This window comes from Lycorma delicatula, chromosome 7, assembly GCF_047948215.1.
Source record: "Lycorma delicatula isolate Av1 chromosome 7, ASM4794821v1, whole genome shotgun sequence".
NCBI classification, from domain to species: Eukaryota; Metazoa; Arthropoda; class Insecta; order Hemiptera; family Fulgoridae; genus Lycorma; species Lycorma delicatula.
This window is the reverse complement of record NC_134461.1, coordinates 92,363,184-92,383,306: the sequence shown is the minus strand read 5'-3', so window position 1 is coordinate 92,383,306 and position 20,123 is coordinate 92,363,184. Positions and strand designations below refer to the sequence as shown.

The window sequence follows — 20,123 nt, the reverse complement described above, 5'->3', positions numbered from 1 at the left end:
AAAAATGCTATCTGTCAGCAGCAGAAAAAATATTATTTATTTTTAACATAATGCAAAACTACTGTGTTTACTACACTTTGATTTAGGTTAAAATTACAAGGTTCACCATCATTTGGTTATCCAAAGAGAAAGGGTCCTGTTCTACATGATGGAATGATAGGACAACTTGAAGCAAAAGAAGTTGATGTTGGTGCAGCCGCAGGAACAATGAAAATAAGAACTCGAATGGATGTTGTACATTTTACATTATTACCAGTCTGGATGCTTAGGTTAGTTATGGTAACATCATACAATAAAACTATATGTAATTTATGAGATATAATCTTTAAAACACTAAAATGAAGTTCCATTGATAATTTGACTATAGGAATATTATAACCTGCAAGCAAGAATACATAAGCAATGTTGATAATTAAATTAATAAAAATATTTATATAATGATAAACCTCATATTGATGTTGACCTTTATGAAATTATGTTATAATATTTTGTTTATAAAATTATGTTTATAAATATATGTTATTATAACAGAAAAAAGAATTGTTATGAAAGAAAAAAAGAATCAAATGTTTCATAGTGTAGTTTACACTGTAAATTCCTGTTTGGACTTTAAGAAAAATCATTAATTAATGCTAAGCAATTTTTTTCAAATTTCCATGAACAAGTATCATTTAGAGCAATAGTTCTCAAACTGTGGATGCGTACTGCTGGTAGTATGAAGACCTTGTCAAGCAAAACACAACCATATATAAAAAAACTATTATAATAAAAAAATACAAAAATTTATTATAATACAAACTTATTAGTGCAAAAGATATTATTTTTATTAGTAATATTTATTTATTATTATTAATACAGTGAATCAGTGGTTTTAAAACTTTTTTTTGACTTATTATAATACAAAAGAATTTTCTAGTGCATTTCCTTTTCCCATAATTAAGCAACAATTAGAATATCAGTTATTCAAATAGCATGAACAAACACCCAATGCTGACAGGTCTTATATGCCATAGCGCACATGTAGCAACTTGTCTATCCCATGCATGCACCATGTCACACATGTATGAACAAGGTTTCTTAATGGCCACTATAAAAGGGTTGCTGTACTTTCATTCTATTACTTAACTTTCATTAATGTACTTAACATTGGTAGTTAAGTGAGTCAGTTTTGGTAATCCTACAGTTTCTTCCAGTATTTTACATATTGTGCGATAATCTGATTTGAAAATGTTGTGTTACTTTTTTTGTTTGATAAAATTGAAGTGCTAGTGTTGGCATACGTATCTCAAAAGTGACCTTTTTTCTAATATAAATACTTATTCATGTACTTTGCTTGAATTAATATGGTTTAGTTTAATTGAAAAAAAAATATGACTCAACAGAGATAAGTGGTTTAATAGTGGAATGACAGACAAAACCATGCATTATCATCAGTTAAAAACCCTGTACCATCAACTTCAGAATCAGAATTTGCAGTCAAAATCTTTTTCATTCTAAAATAAGAAAGGTTGTAAGAATATATGATTTTAAGTAGAGTAATATTGGATTTACTATCACAAATGTAAACAATGAGCAACAACCTCAACGTATTAATCTACTTTAAAATTTTTTTCAAATAAAAGCATGAAACCTTCATTGATTGAAACGGCACCTTATACTAACCTTCAACATTAGAAACCAAACCTTAGAATTATTTTATTCAAAAACTGTCAGAGATAAAATGCACAAAGAAAATTCAGTACTCAAAAAGCAGTCGAGACATGTTTCTTAGTGAGCTTAAGATGGCAATGTTCAGAAAAGCTCATACAGTCGGTGAAGAGCAATCAGTTATTAGCAAAAGATACAGCAACTTGTATGTTGGGTGAATTGTCAGCTAGACAGCAACATATGATACCACTATTGAATGATACTGTGCAGCACAGAACTGAAAGCAAAGCATTAAACGTTTAAAAGAACTTAATAGCTCAAGTCAAAAATATCAAACAGTGATTTTTTTGCCATATAACTTGATGAGAGCTCAGATGTAAGAAACTATATTCAACTTATGGTTTATGTGTTTTATGTATTTCAAAGTACAATTAAAGAAGATTATTTATTTTATAATGAGATATCAAAATGAACTACCCCCGATAAAATATTCGAAAAGCTGGATGATTTCTTTGCAGAAAATAGACTGGATTGAAAGCAATGAATTGGCTTCTGTTCTGATGACTTGAGCTATCATGGGAAAATAAGGAAGTGTTGCAAATAAAGTAAAACTAGTTAGAGAAAATTGTCCATCATCCATGTAGCATCCACAAAGAAGCTTTAGTAGTAAAATTGATGCCTGAACAATTTAAACATGTTCTCCAGGAGGCCATGCTGGACAACATGTTAAATCACAGGCTTTGGCTGGACTCCGTAGCATGAGTGGTAGCATCTCGGCCTTTCATCTGTAGGTCCCAGGTTTGAATCCTGGTCAGGCATGGCATTTTCACATAAATCATTCATCTCATCCTCTGAAGCAATACCTAATAGTAGTCCCAGAGATTATAAAAAAAAAAAAAAAAATCACGGGCTTTAACAATAGTTGATTTTTTAAACTGTTTTGAAATGAGCAGTGACCACATTCAGTTACTGCTAAACAACAGAGGTGAATGGCTTTCTGCAAGAAAAATGCTAAGCAGGTTATTTGGACTACATTCAAAGGTCCAAGCAAGTGTTCCTAATGGGTACTAATTTTGAACAGTGTAATTAAGGATCACAACACTAGCTTACTTAATGTTTTTAATGCCTCGGTGTAAATTTAAGTTTGCAAAGTGAAAATGAATTGATTTTTGGTAGATGAAAAAATTAAGGCATTTTTCAAATAGTGTTTCAAATGACAACCTGCAATCATTTCCAAATCTGGAAAATTTTGTACAGTACACAAAATTTAAATTAAAGATAATATTATTAATAATAGCATAAAACATCATTGCCTAATACTCAATGAAACTTTAGAAGAGTATTTTAAAGAAATCTATTCTAAATTCCTTGGATACAAAACCCTTTCACACTGAATATCATTTCTCGAGAAAGTGACAGTTTGGTGTGGAGTGAGTTCATTTGAGATTTTTGGATCATATTTTTTTCAAGACAATGAAGGAGCAACAGTAGCGATAACATCTGAGCGTTATGTGACCATGCTGGACATTTTCTTTTACCAATGCTAAGCCAACATGATGCTGATTTATGCTTGCTATAGTTTTAACAAGATGGTGTAACATCTCACACGATACAGATCTCAATGATACTGTTCGATGATTGTTTCCAGGAAAAGTCATTTCTCATGATGGTGACATAACTTCACAATCCTCTGCGACTATTTCTTATGGGGGCATTTAAAACATAAGGTCTATGAGAATCAACTTCACAGCATAGATGATTTAAAAGAATCAATCACAGCTGCAATTCAACAGGTTCCATTAGAAATGTTGAGGAAGACAATGGACCTCTCTCAAGCGACGTGCAAAGACTTGTTTACTGAACAATTGTGCCCATCTTAGTGATGTTATTTTTAAAACGCAAGGATTACATAAAATATTTTTCTATGGACTTTCTAATTGTGTAATATTACTATCTAAATCTAACAATAAATTACTTAATTTACAATTTAATATCATCCATCAATTTTGCTGCACCTGGTATATACTTTCGGTACATAAAAAAAAGTTTTAAAACTGCTAATTTAGAGGACTGAAAAAGAGTTAGATTTCAAGTCATGAAAATTAAATTTATTAAAAGTTTCATAAAACTATTGTTCATTTCAGTTTTATTTTTATTAAAAGAACTGATCTCAAAATAATGAACCATATTCTTTCAAGCGAAATTAATTGTAATCATTTTTTCAGTGGAATTTACAGTCCCTCTCTTAAGAAAATAAGGCATTATCTTAAGAAAGTAAGGAAAACCGCCATTAAGAGTATAATTGAATAATATATTAAATCTATGTTGGGTTTTTTAATATGTTGTTTTATAACATTTAATGTTTTTTGTAAATTTCATAATATCTTAGAGTAGCAGAAATTTTTTGCCTATGTAATAAAATTACAAAGGGTAAATGAAATAAGGAAGAGTTTAAAAAGTAAAGATGCTCATGCAAGGTAAGCATTCATGAAAAAAAGACATTGGCAACAAATGCAGATTTATGAATTTAAAAGATATTCATAAAAGTGTTTGTATGAGAATAGCACTTAATGGTAGCAGAACGTGGACAACGGGAAAAACAAAAAGTAAACAAAATATATGAAATGGTTAAAGTACCAAACCAGTCAAACATCATTCTAAAAAAAAACTGCATATTGTTCAATGGTGTTGGATCATGGTTTTATGTAACATGTGTAAAATTGATATGTTATAGTTAAAATCTAAACACATGTCCAGTTTCTATGAGATGATTGCAAACATAAGTTTTCTATATGATTTATGTATTTTGTTTGTTTTGAAAGTGACACATTACAACAGTAGACTGAAAACCCCAAAAAGTAAAGTACTAATAATTAGCTCCAAAAGGCCTTTGGAAAAAATTTCCATTAATTTAAAAGTTGCTAATTATTTTAACAATTTTCAAGTGTTACTGCATCATCATGTTAAACAAATCAACACTGTCTTTAAACCAAATATATTTACTTCTTTTTTATGAGGTAGAACCTTCTTTAAAAGTGTTAAATTCATATATTTAATTTTTGAACATAGCTTTGACACAGTTTAACTGAACGTAGAAAACTTTACTTTGAATAATAACATTATTAAAAAGATTAAAAAACTACTAGCTTTAAAAATATTTTATTAAACTAACATGATATTAACATTACAGATGCTCTTTTATTTTTCGCCATCCAAGAACTCTTGCAACATATAAAGCTCTAGTAATTCCATTCTCTTCAACAGTATGGGTATTTATACTTTGTTTGACTCTTGCAGTTGGAGTAATTTTAACATTAATTAAACATTTAAGCCCAACTAATTCAGCAGATGAAGATAAAACATTAACTGGCAACATTATTATTGCTATTGGTGCACTCTACCAACAAGGTAATAATTTTTTTTTTTAATTTTACTTCAAAGTTATACTAATTTACATGGGTTGTTAATGGTTTTCTGCCTGATGACTGCACTGTCAATACAGGATGAAATTTTTTTTTAAAGTTTAATTGAAAAATCTCATTTTAAAGAGGATTTAACAATATAAACAAATACTGATGAAATACAAAGAATTTCTATATAAAATTTAGTTTGTTCCCATACTATGCAGAGATATGTTTCAGAAATCAGGCTGAAGAGAATTAAACATAAACTTGCACAATGAGATTTCAAAATATTTATGGGAGAATGAAAAAAAAAATAGTTTAAAGTATAAGGACTTCGAATTTGAAAGCTACAGAAAAGGATAGAATAAACTGAGAAAATTTAAACATTCAAACAAAACAGAGTTAAAGGTAAGTAAGAATATTTTCATCTTGGATGGACAAAGAAGGGCTAGATAGATAAAACATTGTTATGAAGAGATATGGATTTAAATTGCATTTCTGATAAAGTAATGTGAAGGAAGAGAACAAACATAAAGGATATTATTGCTCATTTCTCAAAACAACAGTACTGTTTCGTAGATTAAGGAACACAAAACATCCACAAATAAATACAAAGAATATTTTCAAAGCAATTGGATCTAAGAAAAACAAAATCAACCGTAAGTGGTTGTGAAAGAAGGATGACTATACAAAATAAAACCCTAATTAAGGTGGTGTCAACAATTTAACATTCAAACCACATAAGAAATAAACGGTTTTTAACATTATCAAGAGACAAATAAGAATTAAAAATCATTTTGTTTATTAAGTGAAATACACCAAGGTAAAGGACCCCCTCCTTAATTCAGGAGAAAAATGAAATTAATGTTGAAAAATAAACTAAATAGAATAGAATCAGATTATCTATAGAATATCATTGATTTTGCACACCAATTCGATTTTCGCCACAAAATAAATAATCAATGAAAACATGACAAACTGTTACACAGCAGACATATAGCAAATTAATTGAATTCATATATAAGAGGTGTGCTCCAAGTGTAATCAATACGAGTTGACTATTTCCTAGTGACTGAGTCACATCAATGAACATCACTACAATACAATATCTTTAACAGGTCACTGTCTATTTTAGCACACCAATCATTTTGACATATTTCTTACAATTGATTTGAGAGAAGTACAGAGTGGTCCAAAAGTTGCAGTGCAGCCTATTATTTCAGAAATTGTAAATAAAATGAAACATTTGGATACACCAATATAAATTAGGTATGAGGGCCCACCTTTGGGGCATAACACAACAATGACTGCCATTTTGAATCGACTTCCATTTTCCTAAATGGGAAGGGGGTCATGTGAGATATGAAGACAGATTTAAATTTTACCAGGAATTCATTTCTGCAATCAGATTTCACATAACTGTTATGATGTAGGAGTTATTGGCATCCAAAAGTTTGAAAATCTTATTCTTTTGCAGGTGACATATGATGGCTTTGACGAAGAATGAACAAATTTAGGTAACCTGATGTTTGGTGAACAAACCAGTAGAGTTGTTCCAGCAGATTTCAACAGGCGCCAGCCAGAGAGACCACTGATTTTGCATAACACTGTTGCATGTCACATATCAAGATAGGTGATGTCGTGGTCATCCCAAATCTTCAACTGATGAGACAACCTCGATGATGGCCTTGGCTGCCTTTGCGAGGATCCCAAATGCAGCACTCAATGTCTTGCAAGTGAAATTGGTGTTACTCATTCCTCCATTCTGCGTATTCTTCATAGCAACAAATAGCACCCATTTAAGGTACAAATGCTGCAAAAACTTTCTGAGGATGATCCAGACAGATGCGTCGAGTTCTGTATGTGGGCATTACATCAATATCAGAACAACCCTACATTTCCACCAAGATCCTATTCAGTGACGAGGCAATGTTTTATGTCAGTGGTGAGGTGAACCAACAGAATCACCGATATTGGTGTGATGAAAATTCCCACTGGATTGACCCATTCAATTTTGTTGATGTTAAAATTATGGTGTAATGTGGGATATGGGATACCCTTGTAGTTGGACCAATCTTCATTGATGGAACCCTTAATTCCGAGCGGTACTTGGACATGCTGAGAGACATATCTTTCCCTCCCTTTTAAATGAAAATGGAACATTCCCTTCATTTTTTGAACAAGATGATGCTCTGCTACACTTTGGGCTAAATGTTTGTCAGTGTCTTGATGTCCAGTTGCCTAGGCAATGGATTGGTTAGTGTGGCCCAGTGGAATGGTCATCAAGATCACCCAACCTCACAACTATGAACTTTTATTTGTGGAGGTATTTGAAGCAACTTGTTTACGCAGAGAAGATTCGTGATGTTCTTCACCTGCAACAAAGAATTACGCTGTGCTGCACGGAAATCACACCAGAAGTGCTTCTGCAAGTGTCTGCTGACTGGATTAAACAACTGGAGTTACGCATTCTACAAAACACACGACATACTGAACACAACATTTAGCCCTCCAGTGTCAATTATGGATGCCAATAACACCTACACCGTAACAATTATGTGAAATCTGATTGCAGAAATGAACTCCTGGTAAAATTTAAATCTTTTTTCATACGTCACATGATCCCCTTCCCATTTAAGTAAATGGACGTCGATTCAAAATGGCGGCCATTGTTGTGTTATGCCCCAAACATGGGTCCTCATACCTATTTTATGTTGGTGTATCCAGATGTTTCATTTTCTTTACAACTTCTAAAATAATAGGCTGTACTGCGACTTTTGGACCACTTTTTATCACAGCAAGTTCAATCTTTGATTTTTACTCTTTGGTGGGTAGCACATTTTATCACTTACCAAAATCATTATCAATCTAAGATTTGTTTAAAAAAAAAAATGAGAAAATAGTGCAATAAACTATTCTGCAAGAAGAAAAAATATAACCATGGATTTAAAATTTTTGATCTACAATAACAAATTCATTTACATTGATGTAAAACACAAAATATATAATTTTATAATGTAAATGCAGATAACCATATCCATTTCACAGTGCCTTCTTGATACTGTAAAAAGTGGATTCTCTTAGATATTTCATAAGCTTTCTTTTAAATATCTTAAAACTAAAAATACTTTCTTATATGTCTGGAAATAGTATACTATTCTGATATCAAAATTCAGGGCCCCTTTCTACAAATGTTAGTATTATGTACATGCATTTTTAAGATTTTATTATATCTGCTTTGTCAGTATCAATCACCATTTCAATATTATTATTTTTTTCCATGAAAATACAAATTTTTGTAGACTGAATAAATGGTTAATATGGGCTCTTCCTTAGAACATTTTTATTCAGAAGAATATATTACATACTATTCTGAGTACTTTCTTTTATTCTTAAAAGAAATTGTCCAAACCTGCTGTGCATTACTCTAAAATTCTATCCCATACCTAACGTAGAGGTACAAATATCTTAATGTATTGTATATACAGTACTCTTTTCTAATATTCTTGCAAGATTATACAGGATAAAACTAGGGGTTAAATGCCTGATAAAATGAGAAATATGATCTGACCAGTTAACACATTCATTTATGAGTCCTAGGCAGTTTGCTTTGGAAAAATTAATTTTTTTATATAAAATTAATGTAATTAATTAGTTTTGTTGTTATTTAAATAAAAATAATAATATTACTGAATAATCAATCAGTTGTTCACATTATTAATTACATTGCTTGTGAAGTGAGTTCTTGAACCAAAACAGTGATATCATCTGCAAACATTATGAATATATATTTACATTTATACCCATGATGGAACGGATGTGGTATATGCATTTGGAATAAGAGATTTTGTTTGTTACCATTTTCCTCAAAAACTACGGGGCCGATTTGAATGCGGTTTTTTGCATTACGTAGAGGTGTCACTTCAGAGCAGGTTCTTAGACATGTTTACAGTTGTAGGCCACCAGGAGGCGCTGCAATAGATGTGTTTTTCTTAAACAGCTGAGTCGATTTTGATGTGTTTTTTTGCAATACATAGGTATCACCTCAGAGCAGGTTATTAGATTAGTTTTATGGTTATAAGTCGCCAGGGGGCGCTGCAGCAGATATGTTTCTTCAGAATGACTTCATAGGTTATTTAACATTTTTAATTTTATCACCTTTTATTTTAATTTTTTAATCTTTTTATTTCCACATAAGTTATACTGAAACACATCTACCCACAATAAACAATATAAAATTTATGTTTCAGGGTTGGCGACTAGTTCAAATAAAGTACCAGAAAGAATAGTACTCTTTTGTACTTTGATAATGGGTGTAATAATAGTAACATTTTACAATTCTATGATAGTCACATCTTTACTGCAACCCCCACCAAAAAATCTTCGTACTCCAAAACAATTATTAGACAGTTCATTTACACTTGGTATTCAAGATCATTCTTACATCAAAAACTTTTTTGAGGTAAGCTCTTACTGAGGTAAAACATCTTTTGAGATTCAAATAATTTTAATCTGATATACTGGGTATTTGTTTTCAAACACAATCTAAGCAAAATACTTTTAAAAAAAGTTAATACAATAATTTTGGATGAGAGGTTGGCATCACTACCTATTATTATTGTCTTATTACCAGCTGATATAATTTTCTAGTTCTTTTTTGTGAACAGTTAGTTATTTTTGGTTATCTGTGTTTTTATTAAGAAGAAATGGTTTTTAACATGGAAGAAAGGATTTTTATTGTGAAAAATTATTTAACATTTAAATCTTTTGTTTTGTGCCAAGAAACTTTTCAATTGCAGTTCCCAGGTAAGAATGTACCAAATAAATCTTCGGTTCATCATTTGATAAAGAAATATAGAGGTACTGGTTCTGTTTGCAATCAGAGACATAGACGGAAACATTTAGTACTTAATGAAACAGTGAAAAATGTTAGGATAAGCTTTTTAAACTCACCCAACAAATCATTATGAAAATTGCAACAAAAAGGAATATCTCTGTATAGTGACTTTAAAGCTACCTGGCTACTTTACTTAAAGCCATACCGAATTCATGTATCACATGAGTTGCACACAGTTGATTATGCTGCTAAACTCCACTATATACGTGGTTCAGTAAATCAAAAGATTTAATTAGTTTGTTCAGGAGAGCATTAAAGTGTTGGATAATGTATTTTTTATAAATGAAGCTTGGTTTCATTTGAATGGTTATGCTAACAGTCAGAATGATTGCTACTGAAACGCCAACAATTCTCATATCATCCATTCTTGACCCCTATACCCACAGAAAATTGGTGTGTAATGTACAATTTCGAGGTGAAGAATAATTGGCCCCGTATTCTTTTAAAATACTCTTAATGCAGACCTCTAACAAGAAATTATAATGTAATTTATTGCAAATCTGGAATTGAGAGAAATTTGTGGTTTCAAAAAGAAAGGGTCACATGTCGTATATTAAGAACAACAATGGAACTTTTGAGAAATTTCTTTGAAAAAAGTAATATTGACTGGCTTATGGCCAGGCTGGTCACCTGATCTTTCTCCGGTAGATTTTTTCTCTGGGGTTATATAAAAGGTTATATATTCAAAAATATTGAACACACCAATGAAAAACTGAAACCAGCATAACTGAAGAATTATAAGAAATTGGAAGAAGTACGGTTTGAAAGGTTGCACGTCATATGAAAAAAACGGGGTAATAGTAATAACACTGATGAAAATGGTGAACGCTTTCAACATTTGTTATAAAAAATTTTGAACTCAATATTGTTTGCACAAATAGTTGTAATATTTATAACTAATCGCATTAAATATATCACATTATTATTCTTTAAATTGGGTTGCATTTTAAAAACCCGGTATAAGAAATCATAAATGGGAGAAAAATATATATTTTAAAAAAAACAGCTATTCTTAAAGATATTTAAAAATACATTAAATGGCTATAAAATAAAGCTGTTCTGTTTATTTTTTTTTCACAATTAAGGCAATGACAGTACATTTCAGTATATTAAGGACAGATATTATAAATCTACAAAAATAATAAAACTCTTAACTCATTTTATCATTAGCTGGTATAAAAAATGGTAAAATTTAACAATGATATACTGTTATTGACCTGTACATAAATCAAGATATGTTTGGTGGGTAAATAAGTATTCTGGTAAAAAAGTCAAGTTCAAAATGTATACATAAACGCAATTATTATATTTTTTAAATTACTGATATGATAGTATCTACAGATTGATAATCAGTTACAGTTGTGTTGCTTCTGTTTGGATAGGTATATTTTGTAGTGAATGTAAAATAATGCCTGATTGGGGTTTGAACCTGTAAATTACCAAATGAAAAGGAGAGATACTAAGTCAGCTTGAACAAAATAAATATATTTAAAATTAACAACTTTTGTTAAATTTTTCAGACATCTACTGATCCAATAGTAAGAGAAATGTTTAATAAAAACTTAAAAAAAGGAACAGGGTATTTAAAACCAATGGAAGGTATATATTTAGTACAAAAAACACAATTTGCATTCTATTCGGAAGAACCAATAGTTTACCGAATTATTGAGAATACCTTTTCAAATGAAGACACTTGTTCGCTGCAAGAAATTAAATTAGAATTACCTGTAAAATTACAAATACCATTAAGACGAAATTCACCTCTTATGGAATATTTCAATCATGGGTAAGTCATGTTTTATTCAAAACATTTTTTAATCATTGTATTTATGACAAAGTAAAAATTCCCCTGAAAGAACAATTTAAAAAATGTACCTACATAGTCAACATTTTACTGAGATTTAATCTCTGTATGTTAAAATAATGCATTTCACATAATATTAAACACTCACTGAAAACAGTTTCCATACTATTTTATGGGTTTATTTCATTTAGCTTCCCATGGTCTCAAAATTAATCCCGAATTTTGGGAATATTTATTAAAATAATAAAAATAAAACATGAAAATATGTTACAAAATATCACATTAAATAAGTTTCATCAGTCACATTAAAAATAATATATTCAGATTTTTTGGGATACTTAATTTGAAAGATTTTACTTCTTTTTGCCTTCCCTATCTGTAGTCACTAGAGATGTCACAAATGAATTTTAGAAACAAATGATAAGTGCACATATATATAAATGAAGTAAAAGAGGTCTTTCGGCAAATTACTGAATTCAGAATACTATTTGAGTCCTGATCATTTGACCTTAATAGGAGCCAATAGTTTTGGTATGGATAACAAAATATTTTTGAATAAAATAAAATGGGATGAGGGCATAATGTTAAGGATCAGACTTTGTAACTTTTCTAAAAATAACAGCTTTAACAAAAGTTGGATTGAGCTTCCACAAGGTGCACCATTTCTCAGACAAACCGTTTCATCACATTCACGGTTCCAACATTGATGGTTTTTACAAGATTTTATTGGGACTAATTGTTCTCCAATTTGTTTAAGGTTGTTGACTAAATCTTCAAGTTTATCATTCATTGCTTCTTGGTAATTTCCATTCTCGATTAGTTAGACTATTTTTCGTTTAGTTTTAGAGGCTTGGTTTTGTTGCTTTCTTTGGGAGTAAATTTAATTTTAATTTTGACTATATAGTGATCTGAGTCTGTGTCTACTTCTCAGAGGACTTTTACATTATAGATCTCCTTGTGGCGGTGTTTGTCCATTAAGACATAGTTTAGTTACTATTCTTCTTTAGTGTAGTCAGGGTTTTCCCAGGTTTTGAGGTTTCCTCTTGAAAAATGAGGATTTCAAAATTAGGTAGTAGTTTTTGCAGAAATCAACAAGACTCTGTTTTTGTTTGTTTTCTTTTGGGCAGGTCATTTTCCACTTATGGCTCAGTATCTTCTTTTTCTGCCTATTTGAGCATTAAAGTCAACAATTAATTGTTTAGCATGGTTTTTGGGGATATTATTTGTTCTCAGGTTGAGTAGTTTCCAGAACTTCTGTTTCTTTATGGTCTTTTGGAGAGTTATTTTTAATATTAGTGGGTGCATGGGCGTTAATTACAGCATAGATTTTATTAGCTGTTTTTAGGGTGTGATTAGATTCTTGGGGATTCTGACTTGAATTCTTGTGTGGAGTTTATTATTTTGAGGCTGATTAAAACACCTGTTTCAAACTGTGGGACATTTTTCATCACCCTCTTCCCAGGTATACCTTTGTAGAGCCTGTATCCTTGAGATTCCATGGGGTCCTGGTTGGAGTTTCTTATTTCCTGCAGACCCATGATGAGAATTTTTTGTTGGTCCATTAGGCCAGATATTATTTTTAGTTTACCATTCTGCAAGTTTACATTGTGTGTGGAAATGTAGGTGTTTTACTTTGGTTTGATTTTAGAATTTGTATTTTTCTTGCTCATGTATATGGTGTTGGGCATTCCAATGCTTCCAATTGCATGTTATTTTCTAAGTGGCAGCCTACCGTATCCAAATGCTGCCGTCTCTGAACTCGGTGTTGGTTGGTTAAACCTTAAAAAATCAGCTCCAAAAATACTAACCTTCAACCCTTCTAATAAAGAATGAAAACCGCAAACAGGCCCATAACAATAAAGACAATGCGGAAATCCTAGCTAAATATTTCAACAAACTCCTAAATTGCAAAGAACGGACAGAACTCCTAAACTTCAACACAAACACCACAATAACAACACCACCAGTAAACATCAACTTCCTACGATAAAAGAAGTCTACACTAGGTGAGTCTAACACTAGGTGAGATGACGAATTACAAAGCAGCAGGAGAAGATCAAACTTTTATAGAAATCTGGAAACATGCAGGTAGATGAGCAGAAATTTCCCTTCATCAACATCTGGATCAAAGAACTACCAGAACACTGGACAACAGCCCTCATCCATCTGCTACACAAAAAAGGAGACAAAACAGACCCTAACAATTACAGGGGAATCTCCTTCCATAACATACAAAATTTTTTCAAGAGTGTTCACAACATGATAAAGAACTAGGAGATGCCAGGGAGGTTTCAAACCCTGGAGGAGCTGCCCAGACCAGATCATGAGTCTCAAGCTAATAATGGATTACAAGAGGAAAATAAACAGAGATATGGTAATAACATTTGTAGATTTCAAGAAGCTTATGACTGCATCCAAAGAGCATCCCTACTAAAAATTCTAAGACACCTTGAACTACATATCAAATAAATAAACATATAAAACTGACCCTCACAAACACTAAGTCGAAGGTAAAATTCAGAGGTGAGCTCCCTGAACCATTTGGGATCAAAACAGAACTGCTCCAAGGTGATGGGTCTCATTGCTATTATTCAACAGCGGTCTAGAAATGGCAATGAGGGAATGCTAAAAAAATACCCTCAAAAATAAAAATAGGCCAAAAAATCAAAATAAATTGTCTTTGTTTCGCCAACGACTTGGCGCTGCTAGCAAATGACATCGACGAAGCTAAATCACAGATATTAGAACTTCAAAACATTGCAAATAAAATTGGCCTCAAAATATCATTCGAAAAGACAGAAATTATGTCCCAAAAACCAACACGATTAAAAAGTAAACATAAATACTAATAAAATCAATATAGTAACCCAGTTTAAACACCTCAGAGAAACAATCTAAAAAAAAATCTTCCAAACTAGCTAAAGCTCAAAACTTAACCTGGTTCACTTACAATAAATAATGCCTATCAATAAAAGCAAAAATAAGACACTACAACAGTTATAAAACCAGAAGCCACTTATGCAGCAGAAACTCTCTTCCACCTGAACGAACAATCAAGGACAGACAGAGTCTAGAAAATCGAAAGAATAATTGGAAGAACCTGTATCAATAAAAAGTACTAGAAAGACGGGCACTAGTGGATTGTGCCCAACGAAGTCGTGTTCAAAGAGTTAGAACCATCACTGATACCATGTGTAAGAGGAGACTAGGATTTTTTGGACATATCATGCAAGACTTCCGAAACAGCTAGTACAGTACAATCTCAACTCGAAAAACACCAAGACAAGATGCAGACGGATAAGAGAAATAAGAGAGAATCTAAAGGAAATTGACCTTACACTGAAGATATCACAGATAACATAAAATTAAACAAGAAAATCAAGAACAAAAATTGCTTTACATTCACAACACAAACATTTTGAACACAAATATCGGAACGTATGAAAAAGTACTGAAAGGACCGCAAGCCAAAGAGTCCCATTGAAGAGACTTGGATAATGGACTGACAATAATATTTTTATTTTTGCGAAGGGAGGTGGAAATGCATTTACGCACTTAGTGTCCGACTCCCTCTGATGGTATTATCCAATCACTATCAGCAGATTACCGACTAAAACAACCCCGCTTTCTACCAGAACTCAACCCGGAACCATTTAACACATTACTTCCGGTCGAGTCCTCCTATACTAGCCTGATTAGGTGCTACCTAATTTTCAGGACTATCCAGGTCAACCTTTTTGATCCTGAGAATGTTGCCGACGAATCGGACTACACTTTCCCAGCTGCTCAGATTGCAGAGGATCATCGCAACCAGGTTGTGGGGGCTCAGTGCTCCGAGATCCGCTTCTAGTGTCCCTCGATCTGCCGCACATTTGAAAAAGCACATTTGTGCTCAGCGTCGTCCCATACACCAGGGCAATAGAGGCAGCCGGGGGACGGCGCTTTCCCTATGACATGGAGGTAAGTGCGGAAGTACCTGTACCCGTTAAAAAATTGGGTCATGTAGTACTCCACTTTTCCATGCCGCCGCTCCGTCTATGGTCTGACCAGAGGGATAAGCCATATGCGGTCCATCGTCCTCTGGTCTCGTGGTTCTAGGTCTTTTGCCATGCGAAGAACGTGCGAGTGCGTTCCTCGTTGGCAATGGTCTCCCGGTCTTCGCCTGCCCGTCGCCTCCTGTAGATCACCTGGCGTTTCCTTGCCAAAACAGCGATGGGTATGAGGCCGGCGACCATCAGTACTGCAGACTCGGATACCGTCGGATATGCGGAAGCGACTCGCAAGGCTGCGGTGCGTTGCGTCTGCGCGAGCCGCTTCCAGTCTCTTGCAGTTCTTAATGCCTGGGGCCACACTCGATCCGTATAACCGGATGGAATGCACTGTGGACATTAGCAATCGCCGTCTGCTGGCCTTCGGTCCGCCGACATTGCCCATGAGCCGGCTGAGAGCAGTTACGGCTCTTGTAGCTTTGTCGGCGGCTCTCCGAAGCTGCTCAGCAAAGCTGAGTTTCCGGTCAATCATCATACCGAGGTACTTTGCGGCCGGCTTGGTCTCGACAACCTCTACCCCGACCCGCAGGGAGAGAAGGGTGTCGATACGCCTCTTCGTTAGAACCACGATCTCCGTTTTGCTGAGAGTATCTCTGGTCTCCTTAAGTGTGTCCAGAGATCCTGTGTTTTGCTCTATACTCAGTTATTTTCTGGCTGCTGGTCGAGAGAGTACCTTCCAGTAGTATCAAGGTTTTGCTGATTATAAGACTGTCGACACAGCTAGCGCTTATTCATTTTGGGCTCATTATTTCTTACTTTCGCGGAGGTAAGAGGGATACATTTACTGCGACGCGTACCCCCCTCATCGCGGCTGAAAGGTGACAACGACCTTGTTGCCACCTTTGAAAGGTGGCAACAAGGCCTTTGTTAAAAGGTGGGTCCTGGTCGTAAGACCCTGTTACAAGCAAGCGATTTTCCGTAGTCCTGCTTGCGCTATTTTTTAGAGCGGGGACCATAATCTGTGATTTCGTGCCGTACGTTTACGTATTGTACCCAATCGATCCAATAGCGGCCAAGAGGTACAAAGAGTGACAGGGGAATAAAGAAGGTCCCCAGCTGTCTGTGGCTCGCCGCGGACAGTAGTCACATTTGTGGGTTCGCCCAGAGTTTCTTTGTAGAAAGGATGACAGCGAGCATGACTCGACCCCATGGTAGTGAGGTTAAGGTAACTCTGGCCATGCTACACGAGGTTCCCCTCGTGTTCAGAGAGTGAGGTCTCAGAGGTAGATGAAGGGATTCCCACCCGGGAAGTTAGACGCGACCCGTTGGTCGAGGATTTTTTGGCTGCTCAGGGTAAACCTGGCAGTTCGTATGCGATGCTAGCAGCGGCTCAACAGAGCATAGATAACCTTCTAGACTTTGTCGAAGGTCCCCGCAGCGTCAGCGAGGAGCAGAATATTGCCACATTTACGGCATGTTAAGGGTGTTCTGTTTGCTTTGGCAGATGGAATTGAGAATTTGGTCTCCCAGGCCCGCGGAGGTCAAGGCACGTCCCGACGCCTGCTTTGAGATAGTAGAAGCGATACGCTGATGTTGTCAAAGACAAACGTGAGACTAGTCAAGCCTCGAAGCAGCCCGTTATTTTAGTAAACAAACTTGAGGGGGTCTACTAAGACTATTAGACAACTCAAGAAGGATTTCCAGGTCGCTCTTCATAGAGATCGGAAAAAAACTCAAGATCAGGGAAATTAAAGAGACCCAGCAAGGGTCTGGTAGTGATTGCGAGTGACAAGGAGACAGTCCAAGTCATCTCGGAGTCTCCTGAAGCTCGAGGTTAAGGTCGACCCGAAGCGAAAGTATAGGCCCCGGGTCATTGTCTACGACATTGACCGATGGCTATCCGATGTTCTGTCTCTCATTAGGGAGCAGAATACCGAAATGGATGAGGCCAACTTCAGGAAAGAGTGTTGGCTACTCTTCAAGACTGGTAAGCGTGATGCCCAGCGCTATCACAGTGTATTAGAACTCGGCGCTGGTCTCTTTAAGAAGTTTGTGTCTGAGGGTAGATTGTACGTTGATCTTACGTCCTGAACGTGGATGTACAAAGGTGCTTTAAGCGCTGTCGTTTTGGCCACAGAGCCAAATTCTGTAAGTATGCGTCGGTCTGCGCGCATTGAGAGTGGATCTGTCTTTTATATTTGTTAGTCTCAGTCTTAAACTGAGTTGCCGTACTTTTTGATGGTGTGGGACCTGGTAGTCTTAGTTTTCCCCTGCGATTTTTACCGCTATTGTCTACTTGACTAGTTTATTGCTCCTCTAACCTGCGTTGGCGTTTGTGGGTACCTTGTCCTGGTTAGGATTTCGGGTGGCTAGGGCTCCGTCCAGGCAATTGGCTAGAGGTAGGCGTGCAAGGCACAGTGCCTCGGTTAGATTAGCTAAGTTTCAATGGAGTCGTGCCCGGGGAGTTTACTTTCCGGGTGATTACTAACTAACATGGCGATTGGTCGAATTGGAGTGCACACTTATTATTGGGGTAATAAGTTTAAATGGTTTGGTTGCGATCAACCAAGTGTTAATCCCAGCGGTCCTCAAATTTGGAGCTGAAGTGGAGACTAGAGACTACTCAGCTCCCGAACGGACCAGAGCTGAGGTCCTCTGGGACTTTAGTTTATGCTGGATGCGCTCCAATCGCTTAATTAACGATATTCGTAGTGGTAATTTAGGCTGAATCAAGACAACAGGTTGTTATAACAAGGTTGCGAATAGGACATACGAACCTAACATCTAATTATATGTTGACCGGCAGCAATCAACCGGTTTGTGAGGAGTGTCAACAACCGTTGACAGTCAAACACTTATTGAAGGATTGCATCGTAAATGATTGGATTGGATCCAATGATGGATTGGATCTGCGTCGTCAATTTAAAATAGGAGGAGGAATAAAGAGAATTTTGAGAAATGAAGAATGTGCTATTAGAAACTTGCTGATTTTTCTTTATACAGCCGGTTTCTTCTGCTGTATTTAAATTTAATTTTCGGAGGCATGTCTTCGAAATATATTCTATGTCCAAAGAGGATAGTTAGATTTTCCTTTTCTTTTGTTTTATTTCTTGTTTTGTACGGAACGGGACCTTTTACATCCCATTCGGTTGTCTGAGCTTTTATCAACGACTAAGTGATTATATACGTGTGTATAATTTTTTTGTTATTTTATACTTTTAGTTATGTTATCGTTTATTCGTACTTTTTGCTGTGGGAATTGACAAGGGCTAATGATCTTGGTAATCGATGCCCAATGACAATAAAAACAATAATAATAAAATGGGATTGTAAAAAAGTAAATGCAAAGGAAGTTAGTTAAGAAATTAGTAAATGCCAGGTAAATTTAAGAAATTTTAATCTCTTGTAAAGATTTCATTAAACATAATGAAATAATTTTAGGTCATAATTCGTTATCTTTTCTTTTTTTCATCTTTTATGACTGCATAGGATCATTTTAGTGAGTCCATTATCCAGGTATCTTTGAAGGGACTGTTTGGGCCCAGTCCTCCCCGTACTTTTTCATATGTTTTAATCTCCGTGCCGTTTCTGGTGATGAAAGTTTCTTTCTTGTGAGTATTTTTGTGCTTGATTTTTTTTCTTTATAATTAGTGTTTTATAAAAATGATGTGCACATCTGTGTTACAAATATCTTGTGTAAACTAACCACAATGATTGTAAAAATTGATGCCACTTAAAATTAAAAAGACAATTGTTAAATCCAGTTTGGATTAACAGTGAAAAGAAAGGCTGCAAAAAAAATTACAAATATTTTGTACGAACTTCTTTTAAATTACAAATAGTGATTCATTATGTTATAAAAATATAAAATCATAATAATGTTATATGTTACTGAAATTATTTTACAGGTTACTACTTATGAAAGAAACAGGAATTATGGATGGAATGAATAAAAAATGGCGGTCGCGTAAACCACACTGTCAAGGAAATACAGTAATACCAAGCGTTCAACTGCAGTCAGTATTAATAGCATATATGGTATTTCTTTCTGGAATTATATGCTCTTTAACAATATTATGTTTTGAGATCATTTTGTTCAAATGTAAAATAAAATTTAGAGAAAAAAATAATACAGTAAGAAAAAAATTAAAATATAGAAAAAAAATTAATCATAAATGAAAATGCATACGGAAACGAAAAAGTCAATAGTGTAAGTGTTACTACAGAAGTTATACAAATTTTACAGTTTAAAATTTTAATCTCTAATTTGTGTAATATTATGAACAAGGCTTGTAATAGCATAAAGTATAAGTAAAAAATAAGTTGATGCACGGCAAGGATAAGGTATTTATGATTCTGAGTGGATTTTGATTACATTTTAA

The 20,123-nt window shown here is 34.3% G+C and overlaps 1 protein-coding gene across 1 annotated transcript in view; it reads left to right on the top strand.

Annotated features, from left to right (window-relative positions):
• The window catches only part of LOC142328336 (ionotropic receptor 75a-like), a 35,533-nt gene extending 15,410 nt beyond the window's left edge, over positions 1-20,123 (top strand). Inside the window, exons 5-9 of the mRNA XM_075372041.1 lie at positions 87-269; positions 4,838-5,055; positions 9,302-9,513; positions 11,469-11,734; positions 19,650-20,123. Coding sequence (XP_075228156.1) covers positions 87-269; positions 4,838-5,055; positions 9,302-9,513; positions 11,469-11,734; positions 19,650-19,920 — 1,150 coding nt within the window. The 3' untranslated portion in view covers positions 19,921-20,123. The remainder of the gene's footprint in view (positions 1-86; positions 270-4,837; positions 5,056-9,301; positions 9,514-11,468; positions 11,735-19,649) is intronic.